At 42.1% G+C, this 20,502-nt stretch overlaps 1 protein-coding gene across 7 annotated transcripts in view; it reads left to right on the top strand.

The window, feature by feature from the left end:
* Window positions 1-20,502, top strand: part of DCX (doublecortin) — a 149,599-nt gene that overhangs the window by 24,995 nt on the left and 104,102 nt on the right. For all 7 annotated transcript variants that reach the window (XM_067724311.1, XM_067724310.1, XM_067724313.1 and 4 more), the window contains 2 exons: window positions 6,507-6,892; window positions 15,507-15,847. In XM_067724311.1, coding sequence (XP_067580412.1) covers window positions 6,507-6,892; window positions 15,507-15,847 — 727 coding nt within the window. The remainder of the gene's footprint in view (window positions 1-6,506; window positions 6,893-15,506; window positions 15,848-20,502) is intronic.

The following is a 20,502-nucleotide window of genomic DNA, read 5'->3' on the forward strand; positions in this document are numbered from 1 at the left end:
TAGGGAAATGCAAATTTAAACCACAAAGGGATATCATTACACATCTATTAGAATGGTTAAAATAAAAATAACAAATGCTGATGAGAATGCAGTGAAACTGGATCTCTCATACATTACTGGTGGGTATATAAAATATTAAGCCACTCTGGAAAACAGTTTGGTGGTTTCTTATAAAATGAAACACACAATTATCACATGACACAGCAATTACATTTACAGGCATTTAGTTTTCAGAGAAATGAAAACTTATGGCTGCAGAGAAACCTGTGCACCACCACTTACACTTAGCACTCATCTATTCTATTTCATTGTATATAACATCCCTTGTATGAATAACCACTAATCAAATTAGTATGCTGATGATAGGCATTTGGGTTGTTTTCACTTTTCAGCATTTCAGTAATGCTTTTATGAATATCCTTGTAGCTGTCTCCTTGAACACATGTGGGAGAATTTCCGTGGGATGTATATCTAGAAATGGAATTTCTGGATCATAGGTTGATATACATTTTCAACTATACTAGCTACTACCAAAAACTGCTCTCCAAAATTGTACTAATTTATGTTTCCTCCAACAGCGTATGAAAGTTCCAGGTGCTTTTTGTCTTTGCCTATACTTGGGATGCCATACTTTAAAAATTTCCACCAATCTAACGCTTGTAAAAGATGCAATTTCTGTTTCAACTTGGATTTCCCTCGTTATGTGTGAGGTTGAGCATATTTTTACCTGTTTATTGGCCATTAGGGTTTCCTCTTTTATGAACAACCTGAGCATATCCTTTGTTCATTTCTTTTCTATTGGAGTTTTGCCTTTTTCTTAGTTATTATATATATAGGTTATATATATATAATTAATATTAATTAATTAATCCTATGTCAGTTATATAAGATTCAAATATCTTTTTCTTAGTCTGTTACGTATCTTTTCATGTTTTAATGCTATCTTTTGCCTTCAGAAGCTTTAAACTTTCATGTAATCAAGTTTACCAATATTTTCCTATAAGATTTCTGCTTTTTGCATATTGGTTAAGAAAGTCTTTTTGTCACAAGGAATTAAAGAGAATCTCCTACAATTTATTCTAATAATTTTCAAGTCCTGTTCTTTATATGCAGGTCTTTAAAACATCTGGAGTTTATGTATGGTGTGAACTGGGGATCTAATTTAATTTTTTCCATACGAAAGTTAATTGTCCCAATATCATCTCCTGAAGAGTCCATGTTTTCTTTACTTTATCCAATTAAACAAATACCCAAACCTACTTTGTGCTAGACATTGTTCTAAGCACTTTGCGTATAGTATTGAAAGCAAACGAAATATTACCATTGGCATTATGAATTATATTTCATTAAAGCTACTAGAATTTTCCTGCCCTTGTGGAGCTTATATTCTACTTTGGGTAGGTTTATAATAAGCATAATAAATAGGCATATTATATAATATGCTGGAAGATGATAAGTGTTATAGAAAAAATAGAGCAGGGAAAAGAAAATTGGAGGGCTGGGTTGGGAGGAAGGTTCTGACTTTAAATAGAATAGTCTGGGTTGGTCTTGTTGAGAAGCTGATACGTGGGCAAAGCCGAAAGAAGTGAGGGAGGTGGCATGTGACTATTTGGGGCATAATAAAAGGTAATACTTACCTGATATTTGTGAATTTCACAAAAACTCCTGTTGGAGGTTTCTTTTTTTGGTTTTTGGTTTTTTTTTTTGCGGTACGCGGGCCTCTCACTGTTGTGGCCTCTCTCCCGTTGCGGAGCACAGGCTCCGGACGCGCAGGCTCAGCGGCCATGGCTCACGGGCGCAGCCGCTCCGCAGCATGTGGGATCTTCCCGGACCGGATCATGAACCCGTGTCCCCTGCATCGGCAGGCGGACTCTCAACCACTGTGCCACCAGGGAAGCCCTCCTGTTGGAGTTTTTAACTGGAGTTTTTTCATATCTATATAGATTACTTTGGGGAGGACTGATACCCTTACAACGTTGCATCTTGCCATTCATGAACATGGTCTGGCTCTACGTTTATTCACCGCTTCTGTTGTGCACTTTATAGTTTTCTGGCCCCCATAAACCGTTTGTATATATTTCCAACCTCACTTCCTGTTCGCTTATCCCACTCTACTCTAGATGCTACTCACTGTGTTTCTGATAGGTAATGTAAACTAATGATTGTGTGCGTTTGTGTGTGTGTGTATGATGGATGATGGTCTTGTTTCCTGACCCTGATCCTAAACCTGAGTTTGATTAACCCAGACCACAGCCCTTCTCCTTCATGATTTTTTGCAAGATACATATTCTTGTCCTGTCTCCTCAGTGAATCTTCAAGTCCTTCAGGGGCAGTGACTGATGTTATCTACTCTGCATCTTTCCTGTGGTACTGAGCACATTGTAATTACTCAAAAGATCTTCCTGGTACATTTCCCACAATGGGGTTGCTGCACTTATCCTTCAATCCCTTCACGCCATTGAACCCTCAATCGTGACTCTCCCTTGATCTTCAAAGTTGACTTCCATACAGAAAGATGTACTTTCCCCTGGACTTGTGCCTGAGCCTTTCACTTCTGCCAGTGATCCTTCTCCTCTGAGGAAGTGAGAGAAAAAGTTTTGGTTAGTAGCTGAGAATTCTTTGAGAAGAATTACGTTGGTGAGATAACCTAGTCCAGTTTTTGAAAAAGGTTTTCCCACAGAACATAAGTCTATGAGATGTTCTGGGAAAAAAAAAGATCCTGAGTTAAAAAAAAAAAAAGCAGGAAGCCCTTTATACTAAATTGCCTTCTCGGAGACTGGTACCATGTTTTAAGTATATTAAAGACCCTGAAAAGTTTATGATAAAGAAAACAAATTTTGTTTAGCCCATCACTTTTCAAACATATTTGACCATAGAATTTTTTTCTCTTTTTAAAGAATACCTATTAACACCCACATACCTCACACTGGGAAACATTGATCTTGTTCACCCTCTGCTCTCTGGTATATATAAGGTAAACAAAGCCATCTATCCTAGACTGTCTTCTAAAGACATTTTGCTTTCACAGTAGTGTTAAAAAGCCTAGATCATGAGGAAATTTTCTCTAAGATCTATTCCAAATCCTTCATGTTTAAGTTTTATCATCCCATCCATTCTTATATCTTCACCAGAAATAAAATGATTTTGAGTTCTGATGCAAAATCAATTGCTGTGTATTTACAGAAAGCTTACTATGTGAAAGAAAAAAAATTTAAGACATTGGCTTTGCTGGACAAAAATGTTGCAGCCATTGGTTGGAATTTCCATATTTCTCTGCTTCTATTTCTTGATATTTTTCTGCCCTTGACTTGAATAACCCTGAGTTTTCAAGAGGTGGCCACAATGTAAGGCAGAAACAAATGGAAGAAAACAGGGCAGACACATGTTGTCCCCTGAGGTACTTATTTAGAAAAGAGGAGAGCAGCAGAAAAGTGTAGGGAGGACTTGACTGGGCAGGTTGCACACTTGACGCTGAACACCCCACTAACATAGATAGCTCAGGCTTTGCTGAGCTATCACCTTCCAGAGAAGAAAAATCATATATTTAATCCCATTTTAAGGCAGCTTACAGTAAAATACGTGTATAGCAAGAGCTTAACTATAAATCATCTAGCATTATCTCTAAAAAGTAGGGTTAATTATATTAGGAATCAGACATAAGATAATTCCTGAGCATGCTATTAGCTCTGAGCTTCCTGGAAGCCAAGCAAAAATTGAACCATGACTAGTTCAATACTGCTACATATTAATGCATGTAGCCTCTGTTGTGAATATGGTAGCCCACCCTTGCCTTACTCTTCTTTTGTCTTATAATTTGGCCTGATTTCTTGAATTCAATATGCATGCTTCCTTGCCCTTTATAACATATTTGATATAAAGAAGCCAGTTAGTAACAAATAGGCAGTTTGAGGAAAGAGCTATTAATATTTATCTTGTAGCCATCAGACTCACTTCACACAGAAAAGTCTCTGGGTTAGATACGAAGTCTCAAATTCTCAAAGATGAACGCTGCAGATCCCATTAACAAAATTATTACACCAAGCTAAAAGGTCTTTGGGATCCGTCTTCAACTTCATCCTCCATGAAATTCCGGAATGACTTTCCCTTGTCTTGTCCCTTTCCTACTGCTTCTTAGTCTACTCCACTAACCTCATTTCCAAACAACCAGTTGTTGGATGCATGAACTAAAATGCCATAAAGAATTTGCATATTTGATTGTTTTCTCTCAAGGTTAAATGAAGAGAGCTACAATTTCTAAGAAGCCTGGTTTGACTGTGAGTCTGGCCCCCAGGCAGATTAGGCCAAGGTTTTGGCCAAGTGAAATTGGCAGTTCCCTAGAAGAAAAGACTAGCACGTTGCTCATTAGAGCATTCTGAGCTTGCCTGTGCAATCTTTTTGCTACCCTGCAATTTCCTGTTGGTTATAAATGAAACCTTTCTAGCTGTTAATGCAGCCGGTGAGTTGAAAAAAAAAAAAAAGCATGTAATTAATCAAAGGAGGTTGGGGGAGATTCACTAAGCTTGAGTTATAGGGGAGAATCTGGACAAGGCACTAGGACCTAGAAGGCATCTATCCACCCTGGCAGGAATTTCTTGCTTGGAGCTCAGACAACAAAGGCATAGAGAGATTGGTTTTCTTTCTCTCAGCATCTCCACCCAACCAGCAGAAAACCGGTGAGTGGGGCTTTCCAGTGATTTTCAGGGAGAATGTAACAGATGTCAAACGGGAAAAGCACAAGGCAAAGCTCTCTCTCTCTGCCTCTCTCGGTGTGTCCTCTCTCTCTCTTTCCCTCTGGTCTCCCCCCTCTTTTTTTTTTTTTTTTTTTTTGGCCTTATTCTATCAGATTTTTTGCTAAGCCTCTACCTGGGATATTCCTTTAGAAAAGTGAGTTTGATGTTCCTTTGTTTTCACTGTGATGTTGATTTTAGAATAACAGCACCCCAGATTCTAAAGCAAAGCCAAGCGTTGCTGGCACGCCTGGGGAAATGCTTGCTACTTGTCTTGAGGAGGTGGGGTCTCTTACACTGCAGGTTGTCTGACAGAGACAATGCTGAGCTCAGCACAGGTCATGGTGACATTGGGAGAATAGAGGGAGCGAGCCTGGCAAACCTGCTAGGCACCAGTCTTTATCTCCTGTCTTCCTGGTCCCTTGCAAATATCTCAATGTGGCAGTGTGTAGCAGCTGAGCCCTGCTTGCTTTGTGAGTCCTTTTATCCCCATCTGTGCGATGCATGTTAATAGTTTGGTTCCTAGGCTGTCACTACCTTTGCTAGCGTTTGGGGCTTCTGTTGTATTTGGTTTCATATTGTGCTTTTCTTTCTTTCTCTTTCTTTCTCTCTCTCTTTCTTTCTTTCTTTCTTTCTTTCTCTCTCTCTTTCTTTCTTTCTTTCTTCCTTCCTTCCTTCCTTCCTTCCTTCTTTCCTTTCTTTCAGCAGAAAGGGGGAAAGCAAATCTGACAGATGACCATCTTTTGCCTCAGCTAACACACCTGGGCAATAGATAAATTTGGGGTGAATTGCCTGCTGTGAGGGAAAAATGCCCCTTCATTCAGGGTAGAAGCCCAGAACAATGAAAGGTGTGCTTGCTTCTAAAGGTCCCATATGCTGTTAAAGGATTCATTTGGGAATTTTTCAACAATTAAATGATTCCATTAAGAGGTGGGGCTGCATCATTGGTGGGGGTGGGTAGAGCACATAAAGAAGGGGGGGCGGATACCAGGAGTAAAGCAGAACTAATAACTCGTTAAATAACTGATTTTTCTAATCCCTTTTTTTTTTTCAGCTTATTTCTTGTGAATCTCGGATAGCTGCACCAGCTTGGTGGGGAAGGGGTTTGATGAATAGCACAAAGACTCCAGCTATTCCCTAGAGGCCGTCCCTTTAAAGGAGAATTCCAGTTTATTCTGGGGGGGGGAGGGGATGCACACATTAGAGTAGGAAAGAGGGTTTGGGATAAAATTAAAACACTCCCCTTCATAGTCATTTTACTAAGATGCAAAGATTGCTTCCTGAGCTAGAGATGCTAACCTTGGCTAGGTCCTTCTGTTCCCTTCAAGGGGGATTTTGTCGGGCTATGGATTCATTTACAAGCGTTAGTCATGTGGGCATGTGTGAGGAAACAGATGCCAGTTTTAATGTATTTAGCCTGAAGTTACAATTTGATAGGAGCCAGTGTCAGGAAGTCCCAGGATTTTAAGCTATTTCAAAATCCCTCCCTCTCCTGTGTTTGGAACAGTGCCAGAAGTGCCTCCCTCCCCATCTCTCACCCCAGTGCCCACAGCCAGCAGCACCCCTCCAGCCCCTCCTTCTTTTCTATTAAAATCAATATTCCTGCAGGTCAGGGGCAAGCAGCAGATGGGTCACGGGCTTTTTTCAACCAGTTCTTTTCACAGGCAGCAGATTGCAGATCTGGATCTGGCTAATATTTGAATTCCTTTCTTTTTTTTTTTCCTCCTCACCCCTTTTTCTCTGCTTCTTTTCATCCCCACCCTTTTCTCCAACACTCAGGTCTCTGAGGTTCCACCAAAATATGGAACTTGATTTTGGACATTTTGATGAAAGAGATAAGACATCCAGGAACATGAGAGGCTCACGGATGAATGGGCTGCCTAGCCCCACTCACAGCGCCCATTGTAGCTTCTACCGAACCCGAACCTTGCAGGCACTGAGCAACGAGAAGAAAGCCAAGAAGGTACGTTTCTACCGCAATGGGGACCGCTACTTCAAGGGGATTGTGTACGCTGTGTCCTCTGACCGTTTTCGCAGCTTCGACGCCTTGCTGGCTGACCTGACACGATCTCTGTCTGACAACATCAACCTGCCTCAGGGAGTGCGTTACATTTACACCATTGATGGATCCAGGAAAATCGGAAGCATGGATGAACTGGAAGAAGGTAATTCAAGGAGTGGGTGGTGGCCCTTAGTGGGAGGTGGCGCATCGTTAGTTATGGGTACATTTCATTAAAAGAAATTGGGAAATGTGTTTGTAAAAACACAAGGTTGCTGCTTAGACTTCTAATTCTAGAGGCATTGGCAGAATCATTAGCCGTTACCCTTCATGGTCTTCAGTTTCGGCTGGCGTTGAAGTGTGGCTGGCGATGACAATGCATTGTGTTTACCACTCGGTATACAAAGAAAAATCTGAATTGTGTCATTTACTCTAGAATGTGCTCATAGTTAACTCTAAATAGCACTATTGAGGCAGACCGTAAAATCATTAGGGGTATAAAATGAGCAAGGAAGATTGGTTGGGTTAACAGAGAGAAAATATTATATGCTAATATCCTTTGAACTGCTGAGAGGCTCTTTGTGAATTGCAACTCATGGAAATATGCACCCTAAAAGCTGGACTTCCTGGACGTATTCACAGAGGATTATACTTTTAGGTAAGTGGTCACTGCTCAGCTGTTGCTTCTAAAAAGCCCACTTCAGGGTGTGTCCCTAAGGCTGAGGTCATTGAGAGAAATACCAAAAAAAGCTGTAGGTATGTCTGGTATTTTAATAAAGACTATCCCTATTAGAATAGGAACTGACTCACTGTACCTAAATCTGTTTAAATCCTTGTCAGATTTTGGTTTTGCAATCGAATTTTATGACAAGATTGCTGAGAATCCTGACAACCTGTGTACCCAGCTCAAATATAGGGAAGATCCCAGCTCTTACCAAAACTTGCCCAGCCATGAAGTCTCTTTTGTGATCATTTAGAAAAATAGATCTTGGGACATGGTCTTAATATTTTACTTTATCAAATCAAGTATTTTGAGGATGCCTCCCTACCCCACCTTTTACTGGGTGTAATATATGTGATCGGTTTAACCTGACAATACTTTAAAGGACAGCACTCAGGAGTGGTGATAATGAAAATGTTCCCCCCAAAACCTCTTCCCACGCTCCAGCCCTCCCTCCTCATTCTTTCCATTCCCCCAAGCAAAGATGAGTTTAGAACAGGCAGATCTCTCTGAAACAGCCGGCGAGGAAGGAGAAACAACACATTAAAGGACTTGGTATGGATGGGAGTGCCCCGCCTCTGCTTCACTGCTTCTAGGTTTCTTGTGTTTCTAGACAAAGGAGCATGAGGGCTTCCCTTGTACAAGACCACATTCTCGCAAGTAGCTGCTGTTTCTCAAGTCAGGTTGAGTGATTTGGGGCTAGTTACTTATAAGACAGTGTCCATATGGCTACTGGATCTGGGTCTCGGGATTCAAGTCTGAGGTTTTTCTTCAAGCTGACCTTGAGAAACAATGCTGAGGAGGCTTAGATTATTTGATCAGGTGCTGGATGGCCAGGTGGAGGTTAATCCTAGGCTTCTTCTGAACATTGAAGGATTGGCCATCCTAGCAAATATCTTAAAATAAAGGAGAGTCAGGGCAAACTTGAAGGACTTGAAGCTAGGCTGAGGGAGCTGTCCAACAGCGTAATCGATAGGGTGTGTGTCTTTTGTCACTGGAAAATCCACATCTCAGTCAAACTGGAGGGGTTTCTCTGTAAGAATTTTCATAAACAAAGCACCCTGAATCACCCAGTACGTCCTCATCGTTTCCACTAGCTGCGATCTTTTAAAGACCACGATACATGCTCGGGCAGAATTCTGAATCAAGTGACATTGTATTTGGAGCAAGGATTAGAATGTTCTTGTGTCTGATATAAGAGTGGTGTCATGCCCAGATTGCCCACTCCCCCAAATCCATTTTTTAACATGTCTTGCTCAAGGACTAGCCCTTGATATTGATTTTCCTCCCTGGATTTCTGTGTGTGTGTGTGTGTGTGTGTGTGTGTGTTGGGGTGTGTGTTGTGATAATCTTAGCTCAATATAGGTAATAAATACAATTTTGAAGACTGCAGCTTCCTTTTCTCTTGATCCTTTTGAGTCCTGCTAGATTGGACTCCTCTTATTTACCACTCCCGGGTGCAGTAGTAGTACTTCCTGGTGAATTTCTGGACTATGCAGAATGTAAATAAGGCTCAGTTGCATTTATCCACAAGTCACGTACAACCACAAACTGCAGTGGCCCTCAGTGCCCTTTCAGTCCTGAGTATGGCCCATTCAGTCAAGGAAATTCTGGGGTATCTCTGGGGCAGCATTGAGAAATGTGACCCATATCCCACTACCACAGAGCCAGATGGGAAAAGGTACAGATATGAAGAGGATAAAGAAAAAGGGTCTTTTTCTCTCCTATTTTTTGTCCTTTGCAACTGTAGGAATGGAGGACAGAAGTCCTTTACTTTTTTCACCTTTGGAAGAGGTTAAAAGAAAGATTTTAAAATAGTAATTCATACATGTTGCTTCCCAAGAGACTTCAAATTGAAAAAGTTTGGAGAGATCCCTGGGTGAAGAGTCAGAGGCATTGGGTTCTCATCTTAGAGGCAGAAGATTATAATAGGAAAAGAAATCTTTGGAATCTGATTTGGTTCAAATCCCAGTTCTGCCACCTGCTAGCTTGTGTGAACTCGGGGGAAACCATTTAGATTCCCTGAGCCTCAGTTGTTCATCTGTAAAGTGGGAATAACCACTTTGAGGATTAAATAAAACAATGGATACGAAGTGTTTAGTATTCTGCCTGGAACATGATAGCATTCAATAAAGGGTGGCTGGTACTATTTGAGTCATCCTAGTTTATAGCTGGTTAAGCTACATGACTATAAGTTTGTCCTTATCATCACTGTGACTAATGTTCTCTCTTTTTAAAACAACGTAAAAAAACCCAACTTTATTAAGGTATAACTTGCATACTGTAAAATACACCAACTTAAGTGTACAGTTCAATGAAAGTGTACAGTTCAATGACTTTTAAAAAATTTACAAGTGGTGAGACCATCACCATAATCTAATTTTATACCATTTCCATCACCCCAAAAAGAAACCCTGTGCCAATTAGCTGTCACTGCCCATTTCCCGTATTCTCTCCAGCTCTAGGTGACAACTTATCTACCTTGTGTCTCTACAGATTTGCCTATTCTGGACATTTTATGTAAATTGAACCATACACTATATGGTCTTTTGTGACTGGCTTCTTTCACTTACAAAATGTTTCCAAGGTTTGTCCATGCTATACCATGTATCAACACTTCATTTCTTTTTTTTTTGAGGAATAATATTTCATTGTATGTATAGACCACATTTTGTATATCTACTGTAATATTCTTATCTGTAAAATGAGACTAGTAATACCTGCCTTCTTTATCTATTAGAGTGATTGTGAGGATAAAATTAGATGATAAATATGGAAACACATCGACAAGGTAAAACTACAGCTACAAGGTACTATTATTGTTCATGATGTAAAAAAAATAATAGTAATAAGAAAAATGGTACAGATGAACCTATTTGCAGGGCAGGAATAGAGGCATAGACGTAGAGATCGGACATGTGGACACGGGGGGTGGGGAAGGGGAGGGTGGGATGAATTAGGAGATTAGGAATGACATATATACACTACCATGCGTAAAATAGATAGCTAGTGGGAACATGCTATAAAGCACAGGAAGCTCAGCTTCGTGCTCTGTGACGACCTAGATGGGTGGGATGGTGGTGGGTGGGAAGGAGGTCCAAGAGGGAGGGGATATAGGTATACATATAGCTGATTCACTTTGTTGTACAGCAGAAACTAATACAACATTGTATAGCAGTTACACTCCAATTAAAAAAAATGATGATGCCAGTGAAGGGTTGGAATAGCCAGTGGCTCCCAAACCTGGCTGCCTCTCAGAATCTTTTAGAGCTTTAGAAAAATATCAATTCCTGGGCCACGCCCCGGATTTGTTGACTCAGAATTTTCAGGGCTAGTGCTCCAGAGCCTGTTTTCACAGATTTCCCCAGGTGAGTCTTATGAGCACTTAAAGTTGGGAAGTACTAGATTAAGTGATCTTGACGGTCCCCTTCAGCTATGTACAATGGTGGGAATTCCTAGCAATACCTAAACCTTTGTTTTTTTTTTTTTTTTTGCGGTACGCGGGCCTCTCACTGTTGTGGCCTCTCCCGTTGCGGAGCACAGGCTCCGGACGCGCAGGCTCAGCGGCCATGGTTCATGGGCCCAGCCGCTCTGCGGCATGTGGGATCTTCCCGGACCGGGGCACGAACCCGTGTCCCCTGCATCGGCAGGCAGACTCTCAACCACTGCGCCACCAGGGAATCCCTGTTTTTGTTTTTTGATTTGTAGATCTTAAAGGAATGATGGAGCATAGAACATACTATGTTTCCAAATGGCCACATTATTAAGTATTTAGCCTAAAATAAAATGAAATAGAAAGCAATTGGTTAATAATCTCTCTGGGCTTGTGGCACTCCTTTGTCTAATGCCTCTAGTCTATACTGTCTGCTGCTAGATACTGAAAGTATTAAGGGAACCATTTTGGACCAAAGTCAGGTTATTGATGTCAGCTTTCCCACAGCTCCTTGGGTACACGAACAGTCTTCGTGAAGCCAGACAGAATATGGCCATATATGTATTAGCTATATTCCCAGTGGGTCAGTGAATGAAATCCACCAGTGACTTTTCGTTTTGTCTTGTTTAGTCTTCCATTGGAGAATTATTCTTCCTTCATATACTGTCTAATTCCTTCCCCACTTCCTTGTATGTAAGTACCCAGATCAATCTTAGGGGTGTCCTTTTGAGCATTATTATGCAGACCATGGGACAGAATATTTACAACTGTGACAGTCTTGTTGGAAGATCTGTATGGTGACACCAGCTATGATCCACTTTCTTTGCCATAGCCCATTTGTTCCAATGAGATGAAACCACTTTCTCACTAATTTATCCTCTAACTACTAAAGCAAGCACACTGCCAAAGAGGAGGATTTTAAGATACCTGGGAGAGTGATACATCACTAATAGACCTGATAATACAATAAACCACCATTTAATATTTTCCTTCTTGAGGGAGAAAGCCCAGGAAAAGAGGAGAAAGCCCAGGCAGAAGTGCTTTTGCACTGAGCAGCTATAAACATGTTTAATGTTTTTGAAAACGGAGCTTTCCTGAAAGCGAAGGGAGGTAGACATTAGATCATCTTGAGCCCATAGCGTGTTCCCTTCCTGCCCTTTCAGCTGTGCTTCCATGACTTCATTTCCTTACCCCCTCGCCCTGAAGCAGATTGTCGATTCCAGCAGATTGTCACCTTGCTTGGCTCTGAAGCCAGCTTTCCTTCTAGGCTTCTAATGAGTGGGAAATGGCCCCTGGAAGCTGTGGCAGGATGGGAGCCCAGCTGTGTAAAGGTGCAACACAGAACCAGGAAGCTTTGGTCGAGAGAAGCAGCACATTTGATGTCTTTCCAGTAGTACGAGGGGAGAGTCCTCAGGGGTGGGCCCCTATTTCTTTTCTTTAACATGTAAGTACCGTAACAACTTTATCTCCTGGAGCCTGTTTGAGATGGAAAAGAGATGAAAATTCCTTCTTATAGACCTTAAGAGCTGGAAGGGCCTTAGATGTCACCTAGCGCAATAGCTTCAATTTGTAGACAGAAAAGCTGAGACTCAGAGATTAAATGATTTGCCTGATGTCATACAGCTTGTAAATGCCTGCCTGGGATTTAAATCCAGGTCTATCTGACTCCCCCTCAACCACCACAAACATCCTGCCCTCTGGTAGGGGATACAGATAACGAGGGACGCATGTGTGGGAGCAGAGGGCACATGGAAAATCTCTGTACCTTCCCCTTAATTTTGCTGTGAACCTAGAGCTGCTCTAAAAAAAGATAGTCTTAAAAGGTATTCTGCCCTCAGTGTGCACCAGCAGAGGCAGCAAGTGGCTTTGCTAGGTGTTATCCATGAAGCTACCACATTTGGCCTTTGACGCAACCGGAGGCCTCCTTTCAGCCAGCAGGAAATATGATCTTTGAAGCCTGGGTCCCGGGCAGTGCTCATGTTATATAATGATTATAGCTCAGTTCCAAGATGGTTGCCCTTGCTGCTGCTGCTTTTCTTTCCTTCAGCTTCTACTCTTCCTCTTTTCATCTCCTTTCTCTCCACCCTTTCTTCCTCCTTTCCCTCTTAGCTCTTTTTCTTGTTCTCTCTCTATTCCTTCAGATTAGGGTCTTAATAATAACGATAGCGGGCATTTGTCAAGTGCTTACTGTGTAGCAGACTCTGGGCTCAGCCCTGCATGTCATGCATCACCTGCTCTGAGCCTCAGAACAACCTTAAGAGGTAGGTATCGTTATCATCATCCCCACTTTGCAGACAAATAACTGAAGCCAAGGGAGGTCAGTCTGCCCAAGGGCACACAACTAGGAAATATTGGGGAACCCCATTGTGACTGACATCACATCAGCTGCTCTTTTTCCATTACTTCATATTGGGGCCAAAAGGAAAGAGAGTGGAGAGACTAAAATGTACTGTTGGAAAGTGTTCAACATAGATTTGCCTGAGAGCTGGGCCCTCTGAAAAGTTCTTGGGTGCCATATGATACTATAGCTGTCTGCCATCATGTTCATTTTCATGGGGGATGGTTAATCATACTCATAGTTCAGAGGCTTAAGAGGTTTAAGAGATGGGAGCAAAAAAAGTCCAGAGTCCTAATAGGGCTGCGCAGCTGACTCTCCAGAGGAGACTGTGGATGAGTGAAATCATAAATATATAGCCTCATACATTTGCACACCACCAGTTGTCTGACAAGAGTTTCAAAGTACATGACAGATTACGGAAAACATCTGACTCAGAGGCAGTGACCTCGTGGAAGGTGCCCGTGCATCTGGTAGAGTGCCATTTCTAGGGTATGGGGAATACTGGCTGTGAATATATGGGGGAATTGAAAGGGTCCCTTCATCCTTTAAGTCAAAAATTAAAGACCACATCCTCTAATCACTTGTGTAGGATTGGGTTAGCCAGTGGCAGCCAGAGAAATGAGGGTTTCTTTAGGCTGCGGTCTTTGATCGCCCCATCCTGGCTGTGCATGCATGCACCAGGTGCAGGAGTGAGGGCCTGTGCTCATCTACAAACCATGCCTTGGTCCCCTTGTCAAGACAGAACACTAGCAGCATCTGGGACTCAGAGCAGTGTTGGAAGCCACTTTGCAGATGTTACAAGCCACTTACCTTCCCGCTCCACACACACATATAAATGTCCTCAAAGGTGCCCTACAGAATCTCACTGAATCTTCTCTGAGCACTAACTGAGAAATTTATCAATTAACACGACTTAAAGGCTTTGGTGCTACCGCAAAGCAATCAATATTTGCACAGGGAGTGAATCATCAGCCCCGGCGTTTGTGAATGTCTCTGCTTGGTTCTCCTGCTGAGACCGAAGGAAGAAGAGCCCTCAGATGATAATTGTGTTTGATGCTTTCTTTGCACGGGCTCGGGTTGATTGATTGATTGATCGATTTAGCGTTATTACTGATGAGTTAAGCCTGATTCAGTCACACTGGTTTTCTGCATCTCAACCTCTGGCTGAACTTCTGTATACCTTGAGGCTAATGTGTTTCACTCAAAAAATTCAACCTTTTCCAATAGTCTCTCCCCGAGGCTGAGCCTCTCTTCCTCTTTTCTCCAGCTTCTAGTCCCAGGTGTCTAATCCCCTCCTCTTGCCTCTGGCCCCTGCATTTCTTCCGCTGTACTAGTCATTTCCTCTAGCCCATGGTAAATGTGAAAATTACACTAGATCCCTCCAATCCATAAATCAGGCTGTATGGTGTATTCTCACATCTCCACCTCATTACTTGTGGCAGCCAAGGGTGAGCACTGGTGAAGATGGCCCTGAGTACACCGAGCTGGTGTGTGGCATTCAGGAAGATGGAAAGATGAGGGGTGGGTGGTGGAAACAGGGGAGAGCATTTCTCAAGCAAGAGCTAGACTTGCAGACACAAGGAATAGTGTGTGTGTGTGTGTGTGTGTGTGTGTGCCTACAGGTTGTTATTTAGATAGTTTCTCCACCTGGGTATGGGGGTAAAAGACACAATGATACACACATACATACATTCACCACACACGCACATTTCACATTTTAGCATTCTACTGCTTTGCCATATACTCTGTACAAAGTACAATCGGGCTTCTGGGCAAGTTTGCACTGTATGCCCAATACACAACGTGACTTTGGTCACTTTGACTTGGAATAAAAATGTATTGATTTTGAAAGTTCTCTTCAGTTCATAATATAACAAATAGGGCTGTGAGTCCAGAAATAGGGCAGGAACTTTAAGAAATAGAGACATGTTAAAAACGCTCTAGTAATGCCCCTAGACATTAACACACATCCTAGGAGTTAATGTAAACTTTTCAATTCAAATGAAATCATATCAAACTTGAGAACCCCACTTGTTAGATTATACTTAGGTATGTTCATTATCCTTGGGACCCTTAGCTTTACAGGATTTTTTCAATATTTTGCCGATGACTTGCTCTTGAATTTGAATGAGCCCAGTTGTTAGAGGGCCCAATTAGGAATTGCACATGAAGTTTGTTTTTATCACCATTTTTCCAGAAGTCCTACTTCGAGGTCAGTGTGTATTAGTTTGGTTAGAATAGTCCATATACCTGCTGTTAAACTAATCACCACTTATTTCTTCCCTTAGGGGAAAGCTATGTTTGCTCCTCAGACAACTTCTTCAAAAAGGTGGAGTACACCAAGAATGTCAATCCCAACTGGTCTGTCAACGTGAAGACATCTGCTAATATGAAAGCCCCTCAGTCCCTGGCTAGCAGCAACAGTGCCCAGGCCAGAGAGAACAAGGACTTTGTGCGCCCCAAGCTGGTGACCATCATCCGCAGTGGGGTGAAGCCTCGGAAGGCTGTGCGTGTGCTTCTGAACAAGAAGACAGCCCACTCTTTTGAGCAAGTCCTCACTGATATCACTGAAGCCATCAAACTAGAGACCGGGGTTGTCAAAAAACTCTACACTCTGGATGGAAAACAGGTAGGTGCTTCTTCCCCGGATTATACCTCTTCTCATTTGTTCTAAATGCTTGGCCGACCATCTGACACCTCGGACATCATTTCTGGTTGGGAGACTCTTCCTCTACCTCTCGTCATCCCTACCTGATATATTATGTCTCATTTGGGAGAAAGGTCTTTGCAGCAGACAAAGCAATGGACCAGGAATGTGAGGCTTTGAAATTCTATCTGTTTCTGACTTGCCAGGTAGAATGGTCACTTACAAGCTTCCTTATCTGCTAAGAAAAGATGTGTTGGAGCCTAGGTCCTACAAACTCCTTGGAATATGAATTTAGCTAGTGCATGATGCAACCTGGATCGTTCAATGTATGTGACTAGAAATGAGATTTGCCCACTCATTTCTTCTTAGATACTCTTACATTGGTATTCAGCATCCATTCTGATGAAAAGAGGTGGAAGTGACCCTCATATTCTATGACGAAGGGAAGCACTGAGGTTTCTGGTTCGTTGTCTTTGCCTCACACTAGACCACATTTTTTTCTGTCTCCCTTTCCCATGTGACATAGCTGTCTTAATCTGGTTCCACTGATGGTTTGTGTGGAAAGGGACTATTTCAGGATCCTAAAATTAGCCCAAGAAAGATGGTACCATCTGTTTCTCTCCAAATCAGGTTCTTCATGTCATTGGTTATGCTACTAAAGTGCCACCTATATTAATATCTGGGAAAGAATGCAGCCGGGCGTCTCCATCAGACAGATGCACCATTCTCTTGAGCACAGGGAGCTGTAAATATATGACAAAAAATGTTCCAAGGGAATTGGAACACTGGCTGGTTTCTTTGGCTGTAAAGAGAATCCTGGTCCCTCATCAGATAAGACAAGTGTGGATTATTATCAGTCCATACTTTCTACCTCTTAAAATACCTTTGGTGTTTGAACAACTATATAGATTCTTAAAAAAAAATAGATTCACCATATCAGGATGCTGAGTGTTCAAATGCAGAACTGTGCCTCCTCCCATAATCTCTGATATATACTGTGTGCTGCAAGATTTTAAGTTTCTGGGAAAATGCAAACTCATATACGTGGTAATTTGGTTAAATGTGTGGCTTCTATCTGTTCGCCACCATTTTGTGATCTGAGAGAAACCTGGAGGTACTGGTTGTATGTGATCTGTGTTTGTTGTACCACAGCAATGGGTTTATCTGCGATGGGAAAGGTTCTAACTCCTAAGCATCTAAGAGTATCTCTTTTTTGAGGACCAAGTGTATGATGAACAGGAGCTGTCCAGGAACAGGATTAATCATCGTAAACCTCACCTCGGAGAAGTAGGGTCTAGGAATTTTATGATCAGTGGATCTTCGAGTTGAGGGTGACCCTAACTCTAGAAGCCATGACATTTAATCTCCCTCCTATGGCAAGGATATACTCTACAATCATTTCAGTTTCATAAAACAGCCTATTTCACTGTTGAACAGCTGTGATTTTTAGAAAGATTTTTCTAACGTTAGGTATAACTCTGCTTCCCTGTACCTTCAGCCTCTTGAAGAAGTACAGGGGAAATACAAATCAAGGACGTAAGACTGGGATTTAGAAGACTTCGTTTCTAATCTGGGTATTGCCACTTACTCTGTGACGTTGGGCTAACCACGTACCTGTCCTGAGGCTCACACTTCTCCTCTGTACAAAGGGGCTAATCACACCTGCCCTACCCATGTTCACAGGATTCTCATGAAGATCGAATGAAATCACGAATATGAAAGCACTCTGTAAATCAAAACACGCAATGTAAATACATATGCATACAATTCATCATTGAGAAAATATGTAAATTGTCAGACAGTTTACATATATATTAATAAATGTTAGCACTCTTCCCCCTACTTTACCTTCATCATTCTTACCACAAATTTCCAGCATTTTGTGGGATGTACCATACCTCAGCATTCTGTGATTGTTCCTAATAATAAATAAAGGGACTCCTCCGCCTCTTAGGTAAACAAGCTCCAGTCCAGTGATGGGTGGATTTTCATCCTACAGCAAGCTTTCCAACTCCTTTCAAGGATTGGTTCCCATTTCTTTGGGGAACACGTTAGGAAATGCCAGAGTATGATATGGTGTGTGTACAGACACGTCAGGGAGGAGTGCTCGAGGGAGCAGGCATCACTGGCTCTGCACATACTGTTCCTTCTCTTTTTTTTTTTTTTTTTTTTCTGGTATGCGGGCCTCTGACTGTTGTGGCCTCTCCCGTTTGCGGAGCACAGGCTCCGGACGTGCAGGCTCAGCGGCCATGGCTCACGGGCCCAGCCGCTCTGCGGCATGTGGGATCTTCCCGGACCGGGGCACGAACCAGTGTCCCCTGCATCGGCAGGTGGACTCCCAACCACTGTGCCACCAGGGAAGTCCATGTTCCTTCTCTTTAAAATGTCTCCCTCTGCCTACCCTGACCCCGGGGGTCATCTTTTAAGCCCTACCTCAAATATCATGTTATTTCTGAAAACTTCTCTGTCTCCACCATGCAAAGTTAAAGTAATCTTAACCTTTTTGTTTGTTTGTTTTTTAATGCTTAGCTCCTGATTCATGGTGGATGCTCTATAAATGTTTGTTGACATAAGGAGATTCTCACATGGCCCAGGTAGCTGTTCTGATATGTTCTGAGAAGCCCTCTGTTTTCAATGTCCCAGACACTATCCTTAGGTCTATCAGAAGACATAGGGGGGCTTCCAAAGGAGTGCATATTCCACCCCGGCAGCTCCGATCTATTACTCACTTGGAAGTCACTGAGAGCAGACTTTGAAAGCAGTTTTTCCCAAAGTGTATTCTGAGAACTGTCCCCATCTCCCCACCCCCAGGAGCTCTTCATAAAAGGGTTTTGTGGTCAAATAAAGTTGTGAAATGCTGCAAATTATATGCCTTTCTTAGAGATTCACATTGCCCATTGGCACATTAAATGTTCTGAGAAGTCCTGCAGAAAGGAAACCCATTTAATTTAGACCCAGGATTTCCCAGTCTTTTTTAACCACAAACATATGGAATACACAGATACACGCACACACACACACATACACACACTCTCTAGGAGCACACTAGGAAATGCTGTTTACAGAATATGCTGAATGATTAGGAGCTAACTACTCTAACCTCACTGGTATGCACGGGGTAACCCACAAATCAAACATTGTTGTGTGGTTACGGCAAGGACATTAAATAACAAAATTTGGGGGTGCAAGGACAAAACCTACTAATTACAGAATAGGTGCTGAGTATACTGAAATTTGGTGCCAAATTCAAAATTTTGGAGCCCAGCCCATCTCCCAGTTCTAGTGATGACAGCCCTAATGTTAACACCTGTCAGTCACTTTGATTACTGGTGGGTATTCTTACTGCTTGGGAATATGATCTTCCTCTGTGCAGGCTGAAGGCACATGTGTTGCAATGGCTCGGACTTGCTTGGATGAGATTCCATGCCTGTCTTTGGCTAAATGTGGCACCAGGCAGAAAGGACAAAGTATGGTCAAGGCTCTTTGTTATGGAACGTTTTTATCATGAAGTCAAGGCCGTCCCTTGGTTTCAGTCTTGCTCTAACTGGATCCCAAACAGACCAAATCAAGTCGTTTTCTCCCCCGTCGTTTAAATAATGATCAGTTAAAACAGCCCAGTTGATTATACCAGATTTATTGTTGCTTCTGTTCTCATGTGTACCATTTGACTGATTGACTTATGCTGACTGACAAGAAACCTGTGGACGTGGCTCTCATCTCTTTCTGTTTTTATTTTGTTTGGATGTGCTTTTGGAGCCTTTGATATTTTCAGGGCTTATGTTTTGCCGGTATAGAAGACCAGTTTCCTCAGAGATATTTGCGGTCTGTGTAGGCAGGGAAGCTAACCATCACTAGGAGGACGAGGACCCAGTTTATTCCTCACCTCAATAAGCAATTGCTAATGGAATAAGGAGTAGTTAGTAGCGCTCTGGCTACTCCCACGGGCTGTAGTGGATTTCTAGGAGGTCGGGGAAAACACGATGAAGAGTTGGATGATGCTGCATATTGGTTCACTCTCAGGTGAAGTTGTTCTTTTGATTCCTTGGCAGCTGGAGTGATTGAAGTGTGTTGACAAAATTATCCAACTATTAATTTCTATAATCAAGTCACATATGGACCTTTATGCTTAAACGTAATGGACGCATAAAAACTGGAACCCAGATTTCTGGTTCACTTGGTAGTAGTGCCTCAGTAGATACATGGTCTAGCCTTAAATTCATTTCTGTAAAGCGCAGGGCATGGTGCTTCTGTTTTTTAGAGATGCAGAGCTTTAATGACAGACGTTTAGCGTTTTGGCGTCTTACACAGGGCTACAGCTGGTCCTCACACCATCCATTTTCATGCTATACTTATTGGCATCTCTATTCTCAGTTTTGCCCATATTCAGGTTCTGTGCAGAGATTCACTGTTGCCTCAAGATCCCTGCCTAAGGGATAAGTATGGCCTTTAGGATTTGTGTTAGCTTTGTTGGGCCAGTCTTCATTTGGATGAATTTATTTTGTGTTTCTGTCTATATCTTTCTAGTACTAACTACTTGAACCAGGGATTTTAGGTCTCAGAATAACAAAAGAGGTTTAAGCTGATTCCAAGATTACCCATAGCCTCGGAAGCTAGAACAGGAGTTTTAAGAAATGTTT

Source organism: Pseudorca crassidens, chromosome X (genome assembly GCF_039906515.1).
Source record: "Pseudorca crassidens isolate mPseCra1 chromosome X, mPseCra1.hap1, whole genome shotgun sequence".
NCBI classification, from domain to species: Eukaryota; Metazoa; Chordata; class Mammalia; order Artiodactyla; family Delphinidae; genus Pseudorca; species Pseudorca crassidens.